Source organism: Verticillium alfalfae, genomic scaffold (genome assembly GCF_000150825.1).
Source record: "Verticillium alfalfae VaMs.102 supercont1.14 genomic scaffold, whole genome shotgun sequence".
Taxonomy (NCBI): domain Eukaryota; kingdom Fungi; phylum Ascomycota; class Sordariomycetes; order Glomerellales; family Plectosphaerellaceae; genus Verticillium; species Verticillium alfalfae.
Genome location: NW_003315025.1, coordinates 605,663 through 630,338, shown reverse-complemented (window position 1 = coordinate 630,338; position 24,676 = coordinate 605,663). Strand labels below are relative to the sequence as shown.

General features: G+C 55.0%; 6 protein-coding genes across 6 annotated transcripts; 5 read left to right on the top strand and 1 right to left on the bottom strand.

Annotated features, from left to right (window-relative positions):
• Positions 1 to 1,492: 1,492 nt before the first annotated feature.
• Positions 1,493 to 4,263, top strand: VDBG_09161 (conserved hypothetical protein; the record flags this gene model as incomplete). The annotated part of the gene is made up of 3 exons (XM_003000620.1): positions 1,493 to 2,416; positions 2,564 to 3,644; positions 3,701 to 4,263. The coding sequence occupies 3 exons, from the start codon at positions 1,493 to 1,495 to the stop codon at positions 4,261 to 4,263; spliced, it is 2,568 nt and encodes an 855-aa protein (XP_003000666.1).
• Positions 4,264 to 5,926: 1,663 nt separating this feature from the next.
• Positions 5,927 to 6,768, top strand: VDBG_09160 (glutaminase; the record flags this gene model as incomplete). The annotated part of the gene is made up of 1 exon (XM_003000619.1): positions 5,927 to 6,768. One exon carries the CDS (start codon positions 6,007 to 6,009, stop codon positions 6,766 to 6,768), a length of 762 nt encoding a protein of 253 aa, XP_003000665.1.
• Positions 6,769 to 7,186: 418 nt separating this feature from the next.
• On the bottom strand, positions 7,187 to 12,276 carry VDBG_09159 (plasma membrane calcium-transporting ATPase; the record flags this gene model as incomplete). Its single annotated transcript, XM_003000618.1, has 5 exons — positions 7,187 to 8,305; positions 8,355 to 11,009; positions 11,188 to 11,511; positions 11,689 to 11,894; positions 12,162 to 12,276. 5 exons carry the CDS (start codon positions 12,274 to 12,276, stop codon positions 7,187 to 7,189), a joined length of 4,419 nt encoding a protein of 1,472 aa, XP_003000664.1.
• A 3,447-nt stretch (positions 12,277 to 15,723) lies between these two features.
• On the top strand, positions 15,724 to 16,663 carry VDBG_09158 (conserved hypothetical protein; the record flags this gene model as incomplete). The annotated part of the gene is made up of 4 exons (XM_003000617.1): positions 15,724 to 15,824; positions 15,888 to 16,162; positions 16,227 to 16,450; positions 16,502 to 16,663. 4 exons carry the CDS (start codon positions 15,724 to 15,726, stop codon positions 16,661 to 16,663), a joined length of 762 nt encoding a protein of 253 aa, XP_003000663.1.
• Positions 16,664 to 17,117: 454 nt separating this feature from the next.
• VDBG_09157 (Poly(A) RNA polymerase cid14) lies at positions 17,118 to 19,445 on the top strand (the record flags this gene model as incomplete). Its single annotated transcript, XM_003000616.1, has 4 exons — positions 17,118 to 18,334; positions 18,385 to 18,919; positions 18,968 to 19,084; positions 19,143 to 19,445. The coding sequence occupies 4 exons, from the start codon at positions 17,118 to 17,120 to the stop codon at positions 19,443 to 19,445; spliced, it is 2,172 nt and encodes a 723-aa protein (XP_003000662.1).
• A 3,714-nt stretch (positions 19,446 to 23,159) lies between these two features.
• On the top strand, positions 23,160 to 24,395 carry VDBG_09156 (high-affinity glucose transporter; the record flags this gene model as incomplete). The annotated part of the gene is made up of 3 exons (XM_003000615.1): positions 23,160 to 23,208; positions 23,318 to 24,301; positions 24,370 to 24,395. 3 exons carry the CDS (start codon positions 23,160 to 23,162, stop codon positions 24,393 to 24,395), a joined length of 1,059 nt encoding a protein of 352 aa, XP_003000661.1.
• Positions 24,396 to 24,676: the final 281 nt, after the last annotated feature.

The following is a 24,676-nucleotide window of genomic DNA, read 5'->3' as shown; positions in this document are numbered from 1 at the left end:
AGGAGGTATTGTGGGCCTTGAGCTATGATTAAATCTGATTAGTGAAGACCGGTGGCTGAGAATCTTGCTTCAGGGACCCATTGCCGCCAAAACGAGGGATCTCGATCGCTGCAATCCAGGCTACTGGGTATCTAGCCAGCCCGACTTGAAAATCACTCGCAGCATAGCCACGATGAATGCATTCAAAATATCTCAGTACCTTCTGCTTCCCGTATTGCCCGTAGCAGCTAAGTCCATGACGGCTTGTCAGTTCGCTGATCGCGAAAAGATGCGGTCGCCAAACTCCAAGGCTAGGGAGGTCGCGCACATCTAACCCACCCATCATTCGATTCCTTGGCCATGCATATTTCCTGCCTACGGCGGCTCATTGGTAGCGATCAGATGGATAGCACATGATCTTCAAAAATATCTGCATGTTCGACCCCGCGATTCTGTCAGGCCGCAGTCGCAATCATTGGTCCTCTCAAGAACAACAGGCTGTGAACGTGCTCGCGACGGCAACCGACGATGGTCTGGCCAAAGCATAACAGACAAGGGTCGTGACTAAGGCCTTTCAATGCGAGACAAGTTGTCTCAAGAACGATCATTGGGGCGCAAGCCGCTAGCTGCTCCTGGTGGGCTCAATTGACGAGAAAACGAGCCTCGCACTTTTCTACAAGCCTTCACATGGGGACATGGGACTTTCGCCCTAAAAGAAGCTTAAAGAAAGGTCGCAGCCAGGTCCAATAAGGGCCCGAGCCATGGTACCAGATACCTACGGACTCCCCCGTTGGATAACGTTCGGTGGTGCCACGACGAGCATGCCAGATCCCAACCACAGCCCCTCCTGCCATTCAACACCCTCTCGCGTAAAGAAGCATAACGCCAGGTCTAGCCCGTTCAGGCAGCCTCGCCTCGAGAAACGACAGCAAAGATGGTCAGCCCTACCGGCAATCCCCCAACCCGACAACCTGGCTTGCATCTGCGCTAACCCTCTTGACACCCAGCCCAGCACGTTCTGGTTGCCAAGCCCAATAGCACAGCAAGCCCGTCTGGCCCCATCCAGCTGAGCCTCTGACACCCCAAAGTGGCCGAGCTAGACACTCAAGCCCTCGCTGGTGGGCCACTCAGAGCGCTTGCTGGTAGACAAGCCATGAGACGGCACTGGCTTGGCGGTCGATGGCGGTGCAGCCACAGCTGAGCTCTAGGCCCTCGCTAGCTTTGGGAAGTCTAGCCCTCAGAAATTGGGTTGTGAGTCTGCGGCTGGGTCGCCTCTCATTACCGAATGCAGCCGCGAGACCAAGGCGGAAAGGGAGAGGAAGATTGTATTGTACGGGGCATGGGTTGCTCGTGGCTTCTTCATATTGCTTGGCTCGCCCTCCTAACCCCCTGGCACGCTTGCGGGAGGTCTGACTTATGAAGTGCATCTTGGCCCTACTCGATTTCGGAGAACAACTGAGGGAGCAAGCCATCTTAACTACGAGCAAGGCATTGTGGCCTGCTTCAACTCGCCATGCATCAACCGCCACAGTATGAGCCGAACCGCCCGGAGGTGCTGGCGGAGGAGCTGTCGGCTCGAGAGCAGTACAAACACTATTCGATGCAGGGTGTCACCGAAGTCAAACCCCAACCAGGCTTTCCATCAGAAGAGACGGAGGACAAGAGGAGACGGACAAAGGCTGACTATCGCCCAATTTCCATGCGATGGCCTTTTGTATCATGCCTCCTTCTACTGATCCTCGCCGCCATGGGCTTGGTTGCCTGGACACAGCGATCATTGAAGGGAACTGATAGTACGGCAACGATCGAGCAACGGCAAGTCTTGGAAGAGAGAAGCTTTGTGAGTTCGAATGTGGCCGACGAAATACTTCATATTAGGCAAGATGCCGTGCCGAGTCCCGTGCCGACTGAAGCAGCGCCGAATCCTGAAGCAACGCCGGAGGCTGTCCCAGAGCCAGCACCCGAGCCTACGGAAACGGTTGGCAATGGAAATGACGACGACAACGGTGATGCTGCCGCTAGATTGCGTACGACGACAGAGGAGACATCGTCAGAGTTCACGACCACTGTCACAATACCCGGCTCCAGCATCGTGGAGACAGAGACCGTTCAAGTAACCATCGATACGGAGATCATCACCGACATCACCACGACTATCGTCGACACGGAAACGGTAGTCACGAGTGTTGTCACATCACAAGTGGTGCCGACCACCGAATTTTCGACCCTGTCCGATGGCTCGGTATCAACGATTGTAAACGAAAACACAATCCAAGCGACGATTGAGGCGACTGCAACCAACACAGTATCTCGCACCACTGTTGTTCTTGCGACGATCCCCGCCGGCCAAACGGCCACCGAAATAGTCCGGACGAGGACTGGCCCGCCCCAGGTCTATGTTTCGACAGGCACAACGACGCTCATCAACATCTACACGGTTCGTGCTGATGGCAGGACCCTCTCCAAGGGAGAGGGCGGCACGCCTGTGACCAAGCTTGTTACGAGCGACGTAGCCGGCAAGGTCGTCACAGAGACCGACCTCGGTGTACCAACGACTATTGTGACGACTGATGCCAACGGCCAGCCTATTACCATTGTGTCAACCCCAAGCCCAACCACCCGCGTAACGACTCTGCCGCCGACTCGTACCGTTCTGACGTCTGTCTCGACGCCTACCTCATCGACAGATCGTATCGTCATCGAGACGACGACTCTGTCATTCAGCGCCGTGAGCTACTTCCTCGGCAAGTTTCTGCCGCCTATTCTCGCCATTCTCCTCGGCATACCTATTCGTGCTCTCGACTGCGCCGCCAAGCTCTATCACCCGTTTGAGGCTCTATCACAATCACGTGGCGTACCTGGTCCGGCATCCCTCAACCTACACTTCGAGGGCTGGGGCGGCTTTTTCTTGCCCTTCAAGCTCATGGGCAAGTCCTATCCGGCGACCGGCCTCACGACTCTGCTGGTCTGCATCTCCGCTTTCCTGACCCCCGTCGCCACCGAAGCCATTGGCATGAAGATTCACGGCCAATGCAGCGCCAACGCAATTGACGGTTGCGGCCTCAAGCTCGGCATCAATACCATCGCCAGCGGCGTCCTCATCGCCATGCTGGCCGTGCTGGCGCTTCTCGTCCTCGTCCTTCTCGGCGTTCTCGCCCGCTGGCGCTCCGGCGTCTTTGCCGATCCCTGGTGCGTCGCCGGCATGGCGGCCCTCGCCCGCAATCCGGACGTGCGCTCGTCAAACGAAGACGTCAAGTCCGTAGTCGCCGAGAAGCACCTACGCCATGGGCTGGTACCGCGACGCCGACGGCCGCGACGAGTACGGCCTCGTCCTCGTCGACGAGGCCGGCAGGAATCTGCAGGGCCAGCACGGCGCCGGCGCCTGGGACGGCCAGCCGATCGAGGCGGAGACGCTGCACCCGGCCGCCAGGCGGCAGAAGCCGCCCAACCACTTCATTGCGTTGACGTGGTGGTGGCGCATCCTGTTCGTCGTTGTGCTCTGCGGCATCGCGGCACTCGTGTTGTACTATCACATCACCAAGAAGCTGCCGCGCGATCTGCAGCGCTTCGTCGACAGCCAGAGGTTCGGCGGACGTTTCGTCTTCTCGGGCCTCGGCGTCGTCGTCATCTTTGCCTCCGAGTGTCTGTTCTGCAGTACGTTCCCTGTTCGTTGCGAAGAGTGTGCATTTCCGTGTTGTTTGACTGACATTGGCTTGTCTAGGCGTCGCCGTCATCGCCCCTTACCGACTCATGGCCAAGCGAGCTCAGCCCGCGCGCCGCTCGATTCTCGTCACGCTTCCGACCAACTCCTTCTCTGGCATCGCGACTGGTATCCGTACTGGCGATCCTGTGCTGTTCGTCGTGGCGCTCATGGCCGTCTTGTCCGAGTTCCTGCCGATTCTGCTGGCGAATGTGCCCTACAACCTGACGCAGACGAAGCTGACGCACGACATTTGCGCGAGAACGAGCGCCGGGTTGCTCGTACTTATGGCCGCTGTCGTGGTCGGCAGTCTGTTCATCCGCTGGCCTGACATGCCTGTCGATCCCCGTAGTGTTGGTGGCGCCATGTGGTATGTTTCCGAGTCGAGGTGGGTGTCGGGCCTCGGCGGTGTGGCGGCCATGGACAAGAAGGAGAGGAGGAAGAGGATCAAAGAGCTCGGCGGGCGGTGGTTCTACGGTAATGTCTTCGGAATGAGGGGCGAGCAGCTCGGTGTTGAGGTTGAGGATGGGTATAGGTCCGGCTATGGCCCAGGCCAGACGGCGGAGTACCGCGGGCCCTATTGAGATCGTGCGACAGTGGCTTTGTTTCTCAGGATAGCCAAATTGTAATCACCAGCGTTGGTTTTGATTGTCTCTAATTCGCGAAACTAATACAATTCCCGTCTCGTCGGGCTGCATGCAACATGAACTGCCCACGTCGCGATGTCTGTCACATACGACCATACCTACTGGAAAGCTCGGGATCCCGTCCGCTCTCCCTTTGATAAACCAGTAAGGGCCGAATCAGTAGTTGGGTGGGTGACCACCAGCGAATCCTCGGTGTTGTATGTTTTTGTTCTTGTTGTTTTGTTGCAGACGCAGCATCCTGTACGTGGGCCCGGGGGTGGATGGTCTTGGTGGAAGATCGCGAGTTGCAACAAGGTGCCTCGGTATTAGAGACGGCGTGAAAGGTGGAGGAGGAGACGGCGCGATCGAAAGACATGGAGGAGGTCTGTAATCCGCTCAATTGTTCATGTCAGGCCATGCTTGAACCGGCGTGTCTTTACTTTTCGTGTCTGACTTCTGATTGCATGAGGAGCCGACCTTGGTGATGAATCAATGTACTCGACGAATATGATCGCAATGATTATCCCATCTTCATTCTAAGGCCCTGGCTAGTATGCCGCGAATCTGTGGATCATCTCAGGATCCCGGGAACCCAAGGGGCGGGTCAATCCATCAAAACTTCCACCACATGCCGACGGGCCAGTGCCGATCACGGCCTACAGAGCCCCCCACGGGACCCCGGATTTGGGTAGAACGGTAGCTAACAAGTCGGCGGAGTTCCGCTGGCGTCTTCAAGCCGCCCCAGGGCTTCAACCCTGCGGCGCCTTGGCCTACCTTACCTACCTAGACAGCTGACGGCGGCCGTGCTAGGTACTTGGCGATGCCGCCCGTTGCGCGTGACGGGGAGGCCGAGCCGAGGAAGATCGTGCCCCTGAATCAACAGCATTCCGCAGACACAGCCCCAGAGTCTCAGCGCGACAGCCCGCCTGAGGTGCCATAATTCACGCATCGTCGCCCATCTCATCCTCCTCATTCTTTCTCAACCGCGCCAAGGCCTTTCACTTACCCGAAGGTCTTCTTGTTACGTATTCAAAGAGGCTACGCCCTACAGCCTCTCGCCCATCATGAAGTCGCCTATCCCTGACTACCTCAACCAGGTGCTCAAAAATGCGCGCGACAACGAGGATGGCGCACCGGCGGCCTACATCGAGACGCTCGCCAAGGCCGATACGTCGAGGCTCGCTGTAGCACTCGCCATGGTCGACGGCAACATTTACTCGGCTGGTGATGACGAGGTCGAGTTCTCCATTCAATCCATCTCCAAGGCATTTGTCTACGCCATTGCCATCGAGGACGCCGGCCTAGAGCGCGTCCTTGAGAAGATTGGCGTCGAACCCTCAGGCGACGCCTTTAACCGGCTCTCACTGCACAAGGGCACGAACCGGCCGATGAACCCCATGATCAATGCCGGCGCCATCACCGCCCACTCGCTCGTCGTGCGGCCCAATGCCACGGCCGAAGAGCGCACCGAGCGCATCCTCAAGACGCTCTCGCGCCTCGCAGGCCGCGAGCTGCACGTCGACGAGGAGGTGTACGAGGCCGAGCTGCGCGACGCCGACCGCAACATGGGCATCGGCTACATGCTCAAGGCGGCGGGCATCATCTCGTGCGACCCGCGCGAGGCGGTCAAGGGCTACATCCGGCAGTGCGCCATCAACGTCAACGTGCGCGACCTCGCCATGATGGCGGCGACGCTCTGCAATGCCGGCCTGCACCCCGTGTCGGGCGAGCGCGTCATCCACCAGGCCCAGCGTGCGGCAGGTGCTCTCCGTCATGACAACGTGCGGCATGTACGACGCCGCCGGCGACTGGGTGTCCAACGTCGGCATCCCCGCCAAGAGCGGCGTCGCCGGCGGCATCATCGGCGCGCTGCCGGGCCAGGTCGGCATCGCCGCCTTCTCGCCCAAGCTCGACGCCCGCGGCAACAGCGTCCGCGGCGTCGTCATCTGCGAGCAGCTCTCGCGCGACATGGGCCTGCACATGATGGACGTCAGCCAGATCGCCATGTCCACCGTCCAGACCTCCGTCGCCACCATCGTCGCCGGCGTCCACGAGCCCCACAACAGGAACTGCCAGCGCGAGGTCATCGTCTTCAAGCTGCGCGGCGCCGTGCGCTTTCCCGGCTCCGAACGCCTCACGCGCGCCGTCGCCCGCGAGCTCGGCCGCCCGAACCCCGACGATCCCGGCTCCGGCCTGCACGGCGATGCCTGCGCCGTCATCTTCTCGTTCCGCGAGGTCTACTCCCTCAACCACGTGGCGCGGCGCATCATCCACGAGGACATTAGCCGCCTGATCCTCGAGGAGAAGATCGTCGTCGTCATCGACCCCTCGGGCGTGCTGCAGTGGAACCACGACGAAGCCGAGAACGATCGGCATCCGAAGGTCGTCAGGAACGAGACAGAGGCCCGGGACTTCATCGGAGGCACCGGCTGCAAGGCAGTCTCTACTGATGATGGCTGGTGATCGGCGAATGGACGATTCAACAGGGACTCACGAGATCCCTGATTTCTCTCTAGCCCAATGATACCTAATGACTTTCATGTTTTATTGAACCACGTAGAAGCTAAGCTGCGACGACCCAAGTCCTGTCTAGCTGCCTCATCACGCTAGCACGCTGTCCGTCATGATCCAACGGCACAAACTTCCCCAAGATAGAATCCGAGTAGCTGCTGTAATGACGGGTATTATTCTCTAGAATGTCTGTGTTCATAAATCGTAAAGCCGCAGTTCGGCCCGCGCAACATGTCGACATGATTACTCGTCGCAATGCTTGGGTCTAACGGCCTTTCTTGTGCTGTGGATGCTCCAACATCGGCTCTGATCTTTTCCATACAGCTCCCACCAGCGGTGTCTATCGCAGCAACAGGAATCCCACCATCCATCACACAGCTTGCTTCTCATTCGTCTGTCCCGCGAGGGACCCGACCTTCAACCACTGTAGTATGCTCGGGTCCTGACTAGGCGGCACCTTCTTGCCGTTTCCACTCATCGGAGTCTGCAGGAACGGATCCTCCTTCGGTGTGCTGGGGTGCACTTCAATGTTGTAGGCCAGCTCTGCCTTGCTGTGACGCGCCTGGTCGACCAGCTGCACAATGTCGATGTCCCCTGTTCCACTAATGCCGCTGCGCGCAGCACGTGCTAGGGCCTCGCGATGTGCGATGGGAATACTGGATACCCGGCCTGCCAGATGACCCTCGCCTTCAGGGGGACCGCTGGTGCCCCATTGGTAGTTCACAGGGCGCAGCAGCGCGGCGCCCGTCTGGAGAACCCAAGCTTCGGCAGCACCCATGTCGTGATCTTTCTTCTTGGGGCGCCACTTCTTCGGCAGCGGGCGTGTCACAACCTGGCGTGTGGCGATGAAGGCACGCTTGATGGCCTGGAAGAGCGAGTACACGTAATGGTCGGGGATCTTGCGGATGAGAGCGCCTAGAGGGATGACGAGCACGCCAAACAGCATAGACCAGCCCCACTGCGCGCCCGTCAGGGGCTTCGTATCAAAGGCCTCGCCACCCTTCCAAATGATGACCATCTGACCCGCAAGAGTGGCACACTGGACACCGAGGAACCATGGGTTGCGGAGAACACCTTGATACCAAATGTTGAGCTTGTTGTCGACGCGACGGCAGTTGTGCTGGTTGAAGAATTGCATCCACACATAGATGTTGAAGGTGAGAGTCTGGACCTGGTCCTTTTCAAACTCGGTCACAGCATTGAAGAAAGACTCGCCGGCGTAGTGAAGCGTGAACATGACAGCGAGCTGGTAAACAGCCAGTCCTAGGATCATTTTCCACATGGTAATACTAACGATCGGGGCTGTGCGAGGTTCCGGCTTTCTTTTGAGGAAATCGCGCGAGGGGTAGTCGGTGGCGAGGCCAAGGGAGGCGAAAATATCCATGATAAGGTTGATCCAGAGAAGCTGTACGATGGTGAAAATGACGTCGCCTGCAAGTTCAGAAACGACAGTCAAGGTACCAGCAGTGATGTTGATGGTGAATTGGAACTGGAAAACCGTGAGTGAGATGTTTCAAGGAAGGGGGGATAAGACGTACCTGGAGGAACTTCTTCGTTGCATCGTTCACAGTCCTACCCCAGACGAGAGCCTTGACAATGGAAGCAAAGTTATCGTCGAGCAGGATGATGGATGCAGCCTCTTTGGCCACTTCGGTGCCCTGGATACCCATGGCGAAGCCCACATCGGCAGCCTTCAGAGCCAGAGCGTCATTGGTGCCGTCGCCTGTGACGGCAACAGTCTCGCCCATGCCCTTGAGGTGGGTCACAAGCAACAGCTTGTCCTCGGGACTCGATCGCGCGAGAACCTGTAGTCGAGGAATAACAAGATCGAGTTGGTTAGGCGTCAGTCGTCGGAAGGTCGGGCCATCAAGGGCCAATCCACCTGGCGTGTAGATGCCACAGTCCGTTGCAATAGCCTTGGCCGTCAGGAAGTTGTCACCAGTGACCATGCGTACGAACACGCCGGCATCTTGACACTGCCTCACAGACTTGATGACCTCTGGTCGCAGGGGATCACGGATACCGAAGACACCAACAAAGGTCATGTTGCAAAAGTGCTTGTCAAATGGGATGGAATCGGCATCGTTCGGGTCATCAAAGGCTTCCTTAACGTGAAAGTCACGGTAAGCAATGACAACTGGTCGCAGCATGTTCTTGGCGTACAGCTCAATTGACGCGTGGATCTCGTCGCGTGTCTCTTTGCTGATGGCCTGGGTGGACAGACCGGCGGTCTTGGGGTCAGCGAGCATGTCAGTGCATTGATCAAAAACGACCTCAGCAGCACCCTTGGCTAACATGCGATACCGTGTATCTTCCAGCTTGCTCATGACAGCCATCCACTTGCGTGAGGCATCAAAGGGCGACAAGTTGGCGATGTTTCCGTTGGCTCGTTCCTCGTCGAGATGTCCCATAGCCAGGAACTCGCGGCCGAACTTGAGAAGAGCCGTTTCGGTGCTGGTGCCGACAAAATTGGTCTCGCCAGCCTCGCCGCTCTCAAAGGCTGTCGAGTTGAGGGCGAAGCTGTTCCGCACGAGGCTCTTCACGTCATCTGACAGGGTTGATACAAAGCTGGGAATGGACGGTGAGTGTCCAGCAGAAGTCACGTCGGCCGTCTTTTCTGATTTGACGGACGTCTCAGATGCGCTGAGGGCGGAACTCGTGGGGCCTATCGCCCCAAATTCAGCGACACCAATCTTTCCAATGACAACCGTCATGACATTTTGTGTCAGTGTGCCCGTCTTGTCGGAGCAGATACATGTGGCATTGCCCATGATTTCGCAGGACCGGATAAGTCGCACCAAGTTATTGTCCCTCAGCATGCGTTTCGTGGCGAAAGCGAGAGCCAGCGTCACAGCAAGCGATAGACCTTCCGGGACGGTAATGATGACGACGGTGACGGCGAGGATCAGTACTTTGAAGAATTGCTCGGCCTTCTCGGATGCCGTTCCACCCATATTGGGAATGTTGACGCAGAATCGAATGAACATGACGAGAAAGAAGCAGATACCAGCGATGGCACCGAAAACAATGAGCTGCTTCGCCAGCTTGCCAAGTTTTTGCTGCAGCGGTGTCTCTTCGACATCCTCGCGTAGCGACATGAGGGTACGACCATACGACGAGTTTGTGCCGACGGAAACAACAAGGTAGGTTCCGATTCCTCCACACACTGTCGTACCGCTGATGATGAAGGGATCGGGGAGGTGCGCTTTGCGCGCGAGAAGAGCCTCGTCGTCGCTCACAGCATTCTTGTGAACCAGTTCTGACTCGCCAGAGATGGACGATTCATCGACCTGGACACCTGCACCAGATACGAGTACTCCATCGACAGCCACAACATCACCGGTTTCGACGTGCATGATGTCGCCAACAAGCACCTCGTGAACCGAGACATTCTGGGTCCGGCCTGACCGAATCACCTTGACTTCGCGCTGCTCCTTGCGCTCGTTGAGCTTCGCAAACTTTTGGTTTTTCTGCCAATCGGTAGCAGCACTCGCAAAAACGATGACAAGGATAGCGACGACGACAGTCACGCCGTCGACCCATTGGATTTTACCGCCCGCATCTTCAGCGTCCACCGACTCGTATATTCCCAACGCCAACGAAATGACAGCTGATATAGTCAGAAGAAAGATGAGCTTATCGTTGAACGCAATCCACGCGAGCCTGAGAAATGATTTTTGTTTCCGTTTCGGCAATTTGTTGAGACCGAATACGCGTATACGGTCTTGAAAGCTTTGATCGCGGTGGCCCCCGAGACCCAGGTCGACATCGAGGTGGAATGTAGTGTCGTCTTTGGTAGGCGCCAGGACTGGCGTTAATTCGGGTCGTCGTCGTGCTTTGCCTGCTGAAACAGCCTCCTCAAATGTGATGGTGCCGTCGAGCTGTGCTTCGTCAACACTCAGGCCCGCGGCCGTATCTGTGCGTAGACCCGTCGCGAGACCCTGCAGTCCGCCAAAGGCACGGAGGGCCGACAGTGATCGTGCATATATGAGCTGATGTAGTTGAGTCGGGGTGAAAGCAAAGTTATTGTTCTTCGGCCTGTCAGCTTCTGGCTCCGCGTCCAGTTCCTTGATATCGAACTCCTTGTCAATGCTCTTCTCTTCGGGAGCAGGGGAAGATGCGAGGGGCGACACAGCGCGCGGGGCGCCAGAGTCATACGGCCGTGGCGCCGCCGCCGTAATGTCGTCGCTCATCTGTTTTTATTGCCTTTGCCTGGCAAGAGGCGATCAGGCAATGCGACACAGGCGATGCGATTGTCCCAGAACGCAGGGCTTATGCGAATGCGATGAATGGGTGTTCAGCGGTGGAAGGGAACACTAAGACCGGTGTGAACGACGATGGGGAAGGAAAGACAAGAGAAACAATTGAGACGTGGCCAACGAGTTCAGAATACCAAGAGTCCAAGACCTCGGCCGCAGGGGTTTGAGGGGGGAGGCAGAGGTAATAACGATGTTCCGCGCCAGCTTGACCATGGACCCCCAATGCTGACGCCCAGCCATTTTCTTCGAGCCTCATACCCAGTCTCCATACGACGAAGACACTGCATGTCGCTGGGATGGTGGTCCACCGAGTCATCGCTGCGGGGACCAGGGCCAAGAGGTTGGATGCCAAGGCTGAAGAGCCTCGTAGCCGGGCTACTGACAGAGTGTGGTCGCGGGCCACGTCACGGGTTATCTTGGCAGTTCGACGGCGATCCTGCACAAGCCCAGCCAAACATTGCTGCGGGTTAGCACTATGCTGCACCTCCCTAAGTTTTGTGGTAGTGAGAAATCTGTGGCCTTGGCTCTTCGGGCGAGCATGGGGCTAGTATAAAGTAGCCCGTGTTTTTGCCCTCGGAATGGCATTGGCTACCGCAGCTCATGATTCACATACTGCAGGCAAGCACACAAAGTAGCCGTAGTCACCACCACGCGGCGGACAGCGTCTGCCGTGGGTCGCCTGTGGTCGCAACGGAGTGGCAACCGGAGGGCACGTGTCCATCGGCGAGCCCGGCCCTGTCCGCGTCCCGTGAGGCTCCTCTTCTCCCGCCGCTCTCGTCAATCGATACCGGCATGCTGTTGGCCATTGTTGGGGTGAGACTGGGGTGCAAAGAGGGCTGTGCAAACGGGGGCCTCAGTCGCTTGAGGGTTCCTTCACGCGGGTCTTGCTTGCTGAGTCGCAGAGCTGGCGCCCAGGATCTTTCATCAATGTACCCTTCACTGTCGAATCAGGTGCTTGGAATGGGAGGGGCCTCGAAAGCTTGACCCCGAATCAAAGCTTGGCTTCCGCGACAGTCATCAGAGCGCTCGGCTGTGCGTAAGAGGTGCAGAAGCGCCCTGCGAAGGACGCCGGTGAGGTCATCTGACCTGTTGCGTGTTCATTAGCGCAATTTGACGCCATGATGTCTGAAAGGAGACCTTTCGTTCGAGGCGCGGGGATGCCGATGATCAACGCGGCGGGCGATGCCGTGGATTGGATCATGGAGATTCAATCAAGCAGGTAAGGTGGCGGAATATGCATCGACATGCTTGGCAGAAGCATCACGTGCTAGGGTCCATCACGTGCCCCTTTTATAGCAAGAAATGCCGGTCCCGAGATGGAGCCCACTTGCTCGCCCTGTAGGGCCTCAAAGGCACTTGTCAGGGCTGTACAGCCCCTATAATGCAGTGCAGTCCGCTCACGCACCATTCTGGCGCCCGAATCCCGTTACCGAGCCACAAGCACAACTCAGAGCCTCCCTTCTGAGGCATTGTTTGTGCAACGACTCGCTCCAGTCGGACTTAGAAGTTGCACCTGCAGAGTTCATAGCAATAGTGCATAGCAATAGTGCAACTCTGTAGCATGTCGCTCGTCACTCCAACCTCGACAGGAATCGTCGCAGCGGTGCTGACAGGGGCATGTTCCTCGAGGACAACCAAAACAGTCTTCTCAAATTCAGTGATAACCCGATGGGTGTAATGCCTTGATAGCCTGCTGCTGGAGTGCCTGGCAAGGGGTGACGAGGTAGGGGTAGTTGGCCGTTCTACACCCCACTCATCACCGAAAATACCACTTGCACAGCCTGTCAGCACACCAATTCGGACCCTTGCTGTTGGGACCTGTCTCTCTTCCGATGACAGCAAAGAAGAGCAGCTCGTTTGCCGCAAGTTAATCTTAGTTCTTGAGTAAAACGGTTCTCTTGGCAGCTATTCCGCGAAAAAGTCCAGCGCGATCTCTCTGTCTGACGTCGACGTGCTAATTGATGACTTGATGATTGACACCTACCACGTTTTGAATTGGTCCGGGGGCTCAGAAGGTCCACGATCAATAGAACCTCTGGCTAGTCCTCGACGGTCATGCTCGACTTTCAAAATGCAGCCATGATGCGCATAGCCCTATCGTCCAGGCGTCACGCCGGCACGGTGCCATTGATGACAGCCAGCGTCAGGTTGGTGCCACAGTAGCGGCTGCCGATATAAAACAGATCGTTTTGGCCATGCTTATGTCGAGCACCGCGATGACGCTCGCTTCAACAGTATGCTCAGCCATCCAGTCGCTCATGACGAAGCCTTGGAAACCCAATTGGCTCTTTAGAAGGCCGTACAAGAGCTTGAAGTTCTGGCACCCGAAGAAATTGGCGACCTGTTGATAAACAAATGATGAAGCCAACACGACCACAATTAGACTTTGTGCATCATCTTGATCTCATTTTAGACGACAGCAATTTGGAAATATGGAAGCCGTGATCGCTGTTCCATTCGCTGGCGATTCTGAAGTGTTCTCGTAAGTGTTATGACGCGGGAGGGACCCACGCCGGAATTGCGCCTCGCCGCGTTGAATTCCTTTTCGTTCATCATCGAAAGCCACTTGCAGTTGACGATCGATGTCACTCCCTCCGAAAGCCGAAACTTGACTTCTCTTCTTCAGCTCATTAAGACATTCCTTCGGACATCTCTTATCAGTACGCTCGACAAGAAACAGGCCATGTTGGAGATGGACACTGTTGCTGCGGAGGACGCGTGGAGTATCGATCGCTGCCCTACTCTCAATTGACGGCCTGAGGTGCGACCTTCTCAATACATCACTCCGCAGTTTCCCTTGGTCCTGCCATTGAGAACATGTTCTAGCTGTGCGGCCATGAGCAAGGCTTCTAGAGCGTGGACATAGCAATCGACTCACCTCGAATCGAGAGTAATCAAGACGTCCTCGCTCGGTGGACCATTGGCAGAGAACCACAGCTCTTCCATACCTTCTTGTAGCGCTTCTATGGAGCTTTTGGGCCTATATGAAGGTGAGATCAAAGAAAAGGCGGCCAAGGTCCCAAAGACCCTTGTTTCTGTCATTGCGCTTAGTAAAAGTAATGTAAAGGGAATGTATTTTGTGCCGACGGGCGAGTGAAAAGGGTTTCCAGACGGAGCCGAAGAAACGCATGCTGGGCAGTTTTGGGCCAAACTGTTTCCCTTGTATTGTCATTTCTTACTTAGTTAGGTGATAATGTTTGCGTAACTGAATGAATATGGCGAGACCAGAAGTATAGATTCTCTGTCATGATACTTTACACATGCAACCTTAAGAAGAAAGTTTCTGGGCTTCAAAAGCAGGAACCTTGAATTATCGCATCCTCATGGCACACTGCTGCTGTGTAGCTTTGCCGAACTCCTTGGTACTGAGGCATCCTCCCGGTACACATTTTCACCACACTGGTTCTCTTCGGCTCCCCACCCTGATGCTCTGCACTCTATGTGTGCGGTGTGTGTTTACTAGGGGTAGACATGCTTGGTTGTGACGTGTTTTCCGTTGTCATTCTGATAGTCAGTGGGGATAAGAAACTTTCTAGCTGGGAAGTTCAGTTTAACTAAGTCATAGATCAATGCTTCATGTATATTTATCGGTACACGGGGGAGCGAACCGCGCCATGATGGCTGTTGTGGCGTCAGCGAGCACATCGGCCGTTTCCATGGCTTTGGCGAATTCCTCTTGCACGTCCGTTGTGAGATAAATGAGCCTCCAAGTGTCGGTCTGGGTCGCATACTTGACAGTGATGCATTGGCCACTGCTCATAACTGTTGTGATTGTGGAACTGCTGATCACCTTTTTGACCATCTCGGAGACTCAGTTTAGTGGGGATTGATGGCTGGATTACGGCTTGGTAATGGTGAACAAATACTTGTTGATATGGTTCAAAATCAATCGACAGAAGTTATTCGGGCGAGGCATGGCTTTAAATCCCTGTGGGGGATATGTGTGATGCCAGAGGTGATGAGAGTTGGTAATGAGAGTTGGTGATGAGAGTTGGTGATGAGAGTCGGTAATGAAAGTTGTTAACGAGAGTTGATGATTAGAGTTTGCCATAGAATATGGTAACGAGAGCCGATTATAGGAATTTGTGATCAGGGTTGGCTATGAAAGTTGGTGATGAGAGCCGGCAATGAGAATGAGTTATGAGATCGGTGTGGCGCAGCAATTTACAGACGTGGGCATACGCTGATGTTTAGCTCAGGGGGGTTGCCATTGTTAATGCAGGCTGCCAACTGAACCCATCTTCGGGCCCTCCCTGGCTGGCGCTCGCTTTCAATACAACGCCCATTCGTCATCGTTTGCATCTTTTCTGGACGGAACCGTGGTCATGATTGTTTAGACTTGGCACGCCAGAATTGAGGTGTGGTGTCCTGAAGGGACAGTCCATGACAGCCCCGGTTGGTTAAATCTGTGCACCAGCTGGCGTAACGGAACCACATGATTCACACTGGGGAACTTCCAACCGGAACTGCTGAACGGGCAGCACAGATCCAGACGCCACCACAATGCTGCGAGAAATTGTAAGGTGGACTGCTAGTTGACACTTTCCTCTCCTAGATGCCTCCCAATCGTCTCTCGTTTACTATGCCCTTGAGTCGGCTTGCCTTTCACACTCCCTTCCGTCGGCATGCCTACTGTATAAGCGTCAGAATGGCATCCACTGTAGTGGGCAAATCCGGTCGGGCGTACGTTCAAGGCGACATGCTCCAGCGTCATCGCGAGGATCATACGCTCAGCATCTTCAAAGCCGAGTAAGTCTCAACCTTATGCTCTCATATCGCCACTTAGTCAAGTCTCTGACATATCTCACCCAGGTCCGGTGAGGAGTCGTTTATCCTCAAGCGCGTACCTAGGCCGTTCTACGATCTGTCACTGCGCCTCGCAGCCGAGTTTACAGGGTCTCGTCGGCTTCGAATGCACATTGATTGCAACCCAGAAGAAGGCATTCTAGTCTATCCCTATTTTAGAGGCACCCTGCTTGACCTCGTACAGGAAGACCCGGACTTCCCTCCAGCAGAACGAAGAAAGATACTGCGACGCGTAGGAGAGGCAATACAAGAACTTCATGCCAAGGACTGGATGCACACTGGTACGCCCTCCGCAATCCAGGAAGTGCCGTTGAAAATGACTAACGAAATAATCATTCGTGACAGATGTGAAGCCTGATAACATACTGGCTAATTGGACTTGCGACAAAGAGGGTACCAAAACAGTGACCGATGTGGCCCTAGGCGATTTTGATATCGCTTCCAAGTCGGACACTGAAGAGCCCCGTCGAACCCCTTTTGCAATGGGAAACGTTATGTGGCGAAGCCCAGAAGGACAGACTGGAAGGGGTGTGACCAAGGCGTCGGATTTGTTCTCGTTTGGACTAGTAGTAAGTGGGCCACAGTCAAGCTTGGGGATCCATGCTAAATTCCGTTCACAGTGCATATATGCTCTTGGAGGTGGGGAATTATTGCTCTTGAACGATTATCAGGAGCTAGTAAAGAGTGGTATAAAGCCCGAACAAGAGATTTTGATTCGCCACTTTTCCTACTTTGGGCCAGTTTCCGAAGGACTCCTCAAGCAAGTCAATAGTGAGGATTAGCGTAACGCTTTGGAGGCAGCGTCCAAAGTAGCTGAGGCAGCAGTGAAGGAACAGCCGGAGCTAAGATTCGAGCGGTGGGGAGAGGAGCTTGGTGCCGAGGCACTCAATATGATATCTGGAATAACAAATCCAGACCCGACGGCCAGAACAGTGAGAGAAGAAGTCTTGGCGCATCAATGGTGGCAGGAAATCATGTAGCCAAGGCCACAACCAGTTGATGGGAACCCAGTTCAAAAGCCCCACGTGACACACCCCCCATCACATTTGTCTTATCGAGCCTCGTTGATAAGTGCCTCTGTTGCCGCTAGTCCTTTAGCAGCTAGCGCGCTTCGCTTGTCCCCGAACCCGACGTCAACATTTTCGCGATTCCTTTTTCTGTTTTACAGAGTATAGAGTCGCAAGCCGCGTCACGACACACCCACAGCATCCGAGGTACTCGGCGAAGAAAGCCACCATGAGCAATTACCGCCCCTCGTACTCAAACGGCCGCAACGGCCGGCGAGATGATCACCGCAACAAGAGGCCATACTATGACGCTCCTCCCCCGCCTCCATCACATGCCGCGCCCCCTCCTCCTCCTGGCCCCCCAGGTAGAGACAGCTGGCGCCATCGCGACAGTGATCGCGACTACCGAAGATCTGCCTCCCCTCGGCGCGACAGCTATCAACCTTCATATACCGGGCCCCGAGACAGCAGGCGATCCGATGCGTACAATCAGCGCGACCCGCGTCCGCCCCAGGGCGACTTCAACTTCCGGTTTGACAAGCCCGCTGGCGTCGGCGAGTCCTTCACCGATTCATATCGCCCAGGAGGAGGCGCGCCGCCAAGAAGGATGGCCCAGCCTCGGGGACGCGGTCGTGGAGGATATCGCGGACGCGCCAGATTCAATCCTGCCGAGCGTGAACTACTGCGCAAAGACAACAGCGAGGTGCAGGAGAAATTGGTTGGCGAAGACGATGGCGCGAAATATCGCAACATTGACGAACTGTCGGACGATGAAGAGACAGACATGGACATATCGGATCAGTCTGATGGCGATGCCGATGAACCCTCGAGCAAGCGCAGGCGCCGGGAGCACGGGAACGCGACGGCTGGCGACAGTGCCCCCAAGTGGTCTAACCCTGACGCCGAGACGGCTTTGCCACCGGAAGACGTACATCGCAAGAAAAAGGACATGGTCGCCATGATCCGGAAGGCGCGCATGGAGGACCAGGCGGCCAACAAATTGGCTGCCAGCACCGAGGCTGAGGATTTCATTTCATTCGATCTGGGCGACGACGATGAGGGGGAAATCAAGATGGATGGGAGCGCCAGCAACAATGCTTCTGGATCCAGTGGGCGTCAACAGCGGCCGCAGCATTCAACTGATCCGGCCGAGCAGAATGGGCGCCTTCCTGCCGACACGTCACTGCCTCCAAAGCCCCCCCTGCCACCAAGTCCAGGTTCTAAACCCCGCTCCATGGCATCTGTCCCCGATAACTCTGACCCCTTGGGCTCGCGCAAGCGCACCTTTGACGACGAGATCAAGCCTCCTTCCTACGGCGCACTAAAGAAGGTCAACAAAATGCCTGTCCGCGGCAACGTTGTCCCTGAATGGGAACCCGTTCGTGAGGAGGACGATTGTCCCTGGATTATTGCGGACCATTCTCAAACCTCTGACATGAGTGTTTGGTAAGTTTTGACACCCACCCCAAAGGGCAAAATTTGCTGATCCATGCCAGGCTTCACAAGGAGATTGTAGACTTTTACGAGCATGTGCGCCCTCGCGATTTTGAGCAGCGTATGCGAGGCGAGCTGATTGAACGCATCCGTGACTCCCTTCGCCGCAATCCCAAGTACCGCGGCTGCGAAGTTCACCCATTCGGGTCCTACATGTCCGGTTTGTACCTGCCCACTGCCGACATGGACATTGTTATCTGTTCAAAGGAATGGCTCTCCGGCCGCATGACTGCCTTCCCTGGCGGCAGCTCCTTATACAAATTTCGGGGCTTCCTCACACAAAATCGGCTTGCCGACCCCTCGTCCGTGGAGGTTATCGCCAAAGCCAGAGTGCCTCTGGTGAAGTACATTGACGCCGTCACTGGTTTGCGTGTCGATATCTCGTTCGACAGAATGGATGGTCCTGCTGCTATCAAGACATTTCTGGACTGGAAGGAGCAGTACCCCGCTCTGCCCATCCTCGTCACCATCATCAAGCACTTCCTCGCCATGCGCGGGCTCAATGAGCCTGTCAACGGCGGCATCGGCAGTTTCTCCGTTAGTTGCATGGTCATGAGCATGCTGCAGCTGATGCCCAAGGTGCAGAGCAAGAACCTCGTCCCAGAGCATCATCTCGGCGAGATGCTCATGGAATTCTTTGACCTTTATGGCAACAGGTTCGACTACAAGACCACGGCGATTCGCATTAACCCACCTGGTTATGTTCGCAAGGCGAGTCACCCACCTCTTGATTGACCAACAGAATGCTAATTTCCTACAGTCATCCAGAGACCATAACCTGACGTACAAGAACAGAGACCGCCTGTCGATCATCGACCCCAACAATTCCTCGAATGACATTTCTGGCGGCTCGAGCAATGTGGGAATCATCTTCTACGATTTCCACTCGGCGCACCGCATGATCAAGGAGCGCATGGCCGAGCTTTCCAAGGGAGGTGGCCACGGCACGAACACGGCGAGTATCCTTGAGACGATTCTCGCGGGGAATTACTCGTCATTCCGCCTGCAGCGTGGTCATCTGCGACTTCTTCATGAGAAGCACATCGGTCCTTGCGACGACTAGGAGTTTGCCTGAGGCGACACGGCCGTAATGTTTGTGGGTTTGCGGATCGACAGGAGCGCTCGGGGCGTTTGGGAATTGGTCGCACGCATGTAGTGCAAGGGAAGGGAGGCGGTTTCGAGCATAATGCCAATAAGGCGGGCGGCGGCGTACGGTGTTGAGGAGGACGGACTGTCGAGGCATGCTCTCAGGGACTCTATGATACCCGGGCCTCCCTTTTTCTTTTTCTGTTTTTTCCCCCCTCTGTCGAGGCTGGTTCACTCCCCTGCCCTGCCCTTTCGCGGGGCCTTTGGTCTGGCTCACTTGTATCTTATAGGGAACTGATTTGCAGGCAACACTGCTGTCGGAACCACCGAGCCCGCAGCTCGTGTCCTCCGCACTACCAGATCGCCTCGCGGTCCTAGGAGAAGACCTCTGCGGGCTCTTACGAATTCACATGCAGAGTTTCTCTCACCATCGACTTGTTTCGGATACAGCCTTGATGGCGGCTTCGATATTGACAATTTCTCGCAGGATTTACCCTTGCTTGTTGGCGGGGGCTCGAGTGACGGCGCTGTGCCTTTCGGGGCGCAGCTGCTGTTGCTCGTTTGGACACGGCTAGGCTCTTCGGAGCAACAGCCTTTTTCTCACTACAGGTTGTGCTTCACGCATGATTGTGGAGAGGAAGACGTTCACGAAGGACCGCTCTCATTGACTACGAAGGCTTGATCGAACTCTCGAGTTGACCGTAGATCAGAGGTTCTTTCTTTCGCGAAGCTGAGTTTGCCATTGGTTCCCTAAATCCATCTGCATGGCGCAGCTTTGCCTGGGAATGCAGAGTCACACAACCATCCGATCAAACCCAGGCCTGTCGTGGAGGAGGGGGGTTCAATTGGAAACCGTACAAACAATGATGCATGCTGCAGGTGCGAAGTATCCTGAGCCATCCAGGTAATTTCCGAGGGGCAGCAGCTGTTAGGATAAAGCAGCGTCTAGTGAGGGGTAATCCAGACCATATACCGCAGAATTATTGATTCAAGCACATACGACCATACCTACTGGAGAACTCGGGATCCCGTCCGCTCTCCCATAGATAAGCCAGTAAGGGTCGGACTAGTAGTTGGGTGGGTGACCACCAGCGAATCCCTGATGTTGTATGTTTTTGAATTTTGGCCATTTCCTCATATTACCTAGCTACCTACCACCTCGATGTCGGAAGGTATTCTCAATTCATCCAGGCTTTCTCATTTCTAGGTTTAATGACTTTTGAGACACGGTCTGGTGGGAGTGCTTGCGATTCTCTACTGGAGCAGGTGGCATATGGCCTGATCGCCTGGTGGTGATCTTGATATCGCCTACAGTTGCAGCAGAACAAACACCATCTGATTGTGGCAATGACGTCTTGCCATCACGCCTGTTCTTGATATATGTTGATACATGGCATGTATGGACATGGCATACATCTTTCACTGCAGAATGAATGATTTTACATACTGCTTAGTTCAGCCCCACAGTCTCTTCACCGTTCGGGCCCTCGGCCGTAGCATTGAGCTTGACCTCCTTCCCCACCGGACTTTGATATGCGCCGGGTCTGGTGTCCCTGAATGGTGCTGTGGGCGCCCACAGATGAATCTTGGCGCCGTTGCCAAGGGCCTTTGATCGATACCTGGCGTTGACGTAGAAAATGACCTTGGAGAAAAAGCCGAGGTCGTTCACTTGGCCAGTTCTCACGATACTCAGGTGGAGCGACACAGCGGTGACATTCGGACACCGCCTCGTCACCTCAATCGTGTGCAGAATATTGACTAGCTTGCTCCGCAATTATCACATCGATGCGCCGATATTCTCCTGCGGTATGTGAAGATATTCGAACTTGATATCGTTGCACGGGAAAGTGAGTAGAGCAAGCTTGAGACGAAAACAAGCCCGTAGCCTTGCCTGACTGTAGTAAGCTTGTGTCGAGACACTTGTCTTACTATCCTCATACTGCCAATACCTTCGCTCCGTTTAGGACAATAAGTGATCACTGTGCCTACACGCGAAGTAGGACTTAGCGAGTCTCTCCTGCGTCGAGGCCTGCGAAATTCAATTTGAAATTGGAATATTATTCTTTACGAGGTGTGGCTCAAAGAATGCCAGCGTGGCGGTGGGCGTCTCTGCTCGAAAGGCCCTGAAATTAGCAATTTGCTTTCGAATTTTCGTCGCTGAGCCAGCAATTCAAGTCCTTCAACCACGTACATCATTGATAGTTAGTACTTAAAGTCATTTCTAAAATACTCATTTCTGAGATTTCGGATTCACGGGATCCAAGACAAATGGTTGATCAATCATAGTACCATGTGCTGCACCATCACGTTCGACTTTGAGCGTCCGAATGGAGGAGAAGAGGTCAATCAAGTGGTCCGAGGGCTCGGAAGAGGCCGTCGCGTAAGAAGTGACATGCGCCCAGCTTATTCGGGGGCGGGGTATTGGCGACCGAGTCGAGCGGGAGTACTTCTATCGATATGCCGCGAAGGATCGGCTTCCTGCAATCGCAAGTGGCGTATCGGCCTTGGTTCGGCGGATCTGAATTGCCTAGATCCCGATGACCTCAACTTTTGCTCTTGGTTGCTGAGAGTCGTCCAGTCCTTTTGACGCTTGAGAAGATTGCGGATGGGTCGATCTTTTGATGCCTGTGGTACCTGGCAGCTTCCCTGCCTTGCTTGCCAGGTCACAGTGGCGGGGGGATCTCAGGAGGAATCAGGTGGATCGGAACGTGTGGGTGATACCATGCGGGCGGCCCGAATGACTGGCTCAGAGTGATGATTACACTGGCAAAGGATAGTTACAACGAATTACCGTCGAGGTTGACGCGTACAGCGTTATATAGTCGTTTCAGTAATATCGCAGTGAACACATGGTGGCATGAAGCCGGGAGCTGGTTTTGTGTGCAAGTTGTCTTGGGCTGGACTAAAAGCCTGTGTGTTGTTATGCTGAGGTATCTAGGTCATGGCATGTCAGCTTTCTCTGATCATCCGCCGGTAGCATCGAATTGTCTTGCGGGGAAGTTCTAGTAAGATGCCTCATCGCCTGTATGTTACTCTTGACTGGACTCCTTGGCGAGCTTGGCCTTCACTCAAGATGGTGTACAAAGTTGTGGCCATGGGTCGAACGCGTCACACCTGCAAGCAAGACTTCTCATATGCGGGGACGAATTGCATCCGACGCGACCAAAGGTTGGATGCCTGGTCTTATTGTCCAAAGGAATGGTTGTAGAAGAAGGGCCCCAGTGTGAACAATTGTCCGCGCATATAATTCGGTCTAATGCCATATTTCCGCTCCAAACATGTCCTATTGTTGGCGATCGACCATTAATCCTTGTCATTCAACCTTGCTTGTTGCTTCATCCGGCGTTTGGCGAAGCTGCATGATGCTACGCCCCGTGACAAGGATGGAATCCTTACTGCCGAGACCGACAAACCCCAACTCCCCCAAGATCGCTTCCAGGGCCAAGTTCGGGACCGAACCGTGGCGAGGTTGGACAAGATAGGAGACAGTCAAGTACATATCATGTGAAGACCCCCCACCGTGCTTGGGTAACAAGCTGCATCCATCCTGATCTCACACAGAGTGGACGTGCAACGGAATTCGAGTGTTGGGCTTCCAAGGCCTAGTATCACCACAACCACCACTGAAGAAAGTGGACCACACTCTACATGTACTGAAAAAACACTGGTGAATATTTGCCATCACAGAAACATGTGGCAGGCAAGCAATGTCTATGCCATCTGTGGCTTTGCCGCCATTGGTAAGTCTATCAACCGCAGGTGACTATCGTCTCACCATGTCTATCAAGCGACCTCTGGCTAAGCATGGTCTTATTCATCACAAAGAAGTTTGTTACTGATAATCTACAGGCGGTGGTCTATTCGGATTCGACATCTCTTCCATGTCTGGCGTCCTCGGCACCGAGGCTTATCGCCAGTACTTCGACCACCCAACCGAGTACCGCCAGGGTGGCATCACTGCCTCCATGCCTGTTGGCTCTCTCTTGGGTGCTCTTTTTTCTTCCTTTATCGCCGATCGTTTCTCTCGGAAGGTTTCTCTGCAAATCGCCTGTATCTTCTGGATCATCGGTGCTACATTTCAGTGTGCCGCCAACGGTGTGGCTCTACTCTGCGTGGGCCGCATTGTTGCCGGCTACTGCGTCGGTATATGCTCAGCCATCGTCCCTGTCTACCAGTCCGAGATTGCTCCTAAAGAGATTCGTGGCCGCGTCGTATCGCTGCAGCAGTGGGCCATTACTTGGGGTATTCTGATTCAGTACTTCATCCAGTATGGTGCGGCCGAGGGCACAGATGGTGGTCCGACCGATCCCGAGCAGTCAACCGCCGCTTTCCGTATTCCCTGGGGTGTCCAGATGGTGCCTGGCGTCATCCTCTTCTTCGGCCTATTTTTCTGCCCCTACAGTCCACGGTGGCTCGCGTCGAAGGATCGCTGGGAAGAGGCAATGAAGGTTCTCGTCCATGTCCATGGAAAGGGCAATCCCGATGACCCCAAAGTCCTCGCTCAGTATCAAGAAATCGAGGAGGCTCTACGCTTCGAACGTGAGCAGGCTGTTACAAGCTTCAAGGCGCTCGTCGCTCCAAGAATGTTCAAGCGCGTGCTTCTGGGCATGAGTTTGCAGGCTTGGTCGCAGCTTTGCGGAATGAACATTATGATGTGTAAGTTCGAGGCATATCGACGATGGAGAGTATCAGCACTAACAACCCCAGATTACATCGTCTACATCATGCAAGGCGCTGGCCTTGGCAACCCTCTTCTGACAGCTTCGGTACAGTATATCATCAACGTTGCCCTTACCCTTCCCGCTATTATCTTCCTCGACAAGTGGGGTCGCCGTAAGCCCCTCATCATCGGCTCCTTCTTCATGATGACCTGGCTCTTCATCTCGGGTGCGTTGCAACAGGCCTATGGCGAGCCGAACACGGATGAGACGCGCACCACTGAGAACTCTGATGTCACCTGGATCGTTTACGAGCAGCGACCCGTTTCTATAGCTATTGTCTCATGCTCCTATCTCTTCGTCGCAACTTTCGCGACCACTTGGGACCAGTGTCCTGGACCTACCCTGCCGAGATCTTCAAGAAAAAAGGACGCCCCAAGGCTGTTCGGCCCCCCAAAAAAAAAAGATTGGCTCTTCCAACACTGTTCTGGTTTTGCGGCCCCCCCCCCGGCTCGGAAAAAAAAACTAAAACAAGTTATTATTATCTTTC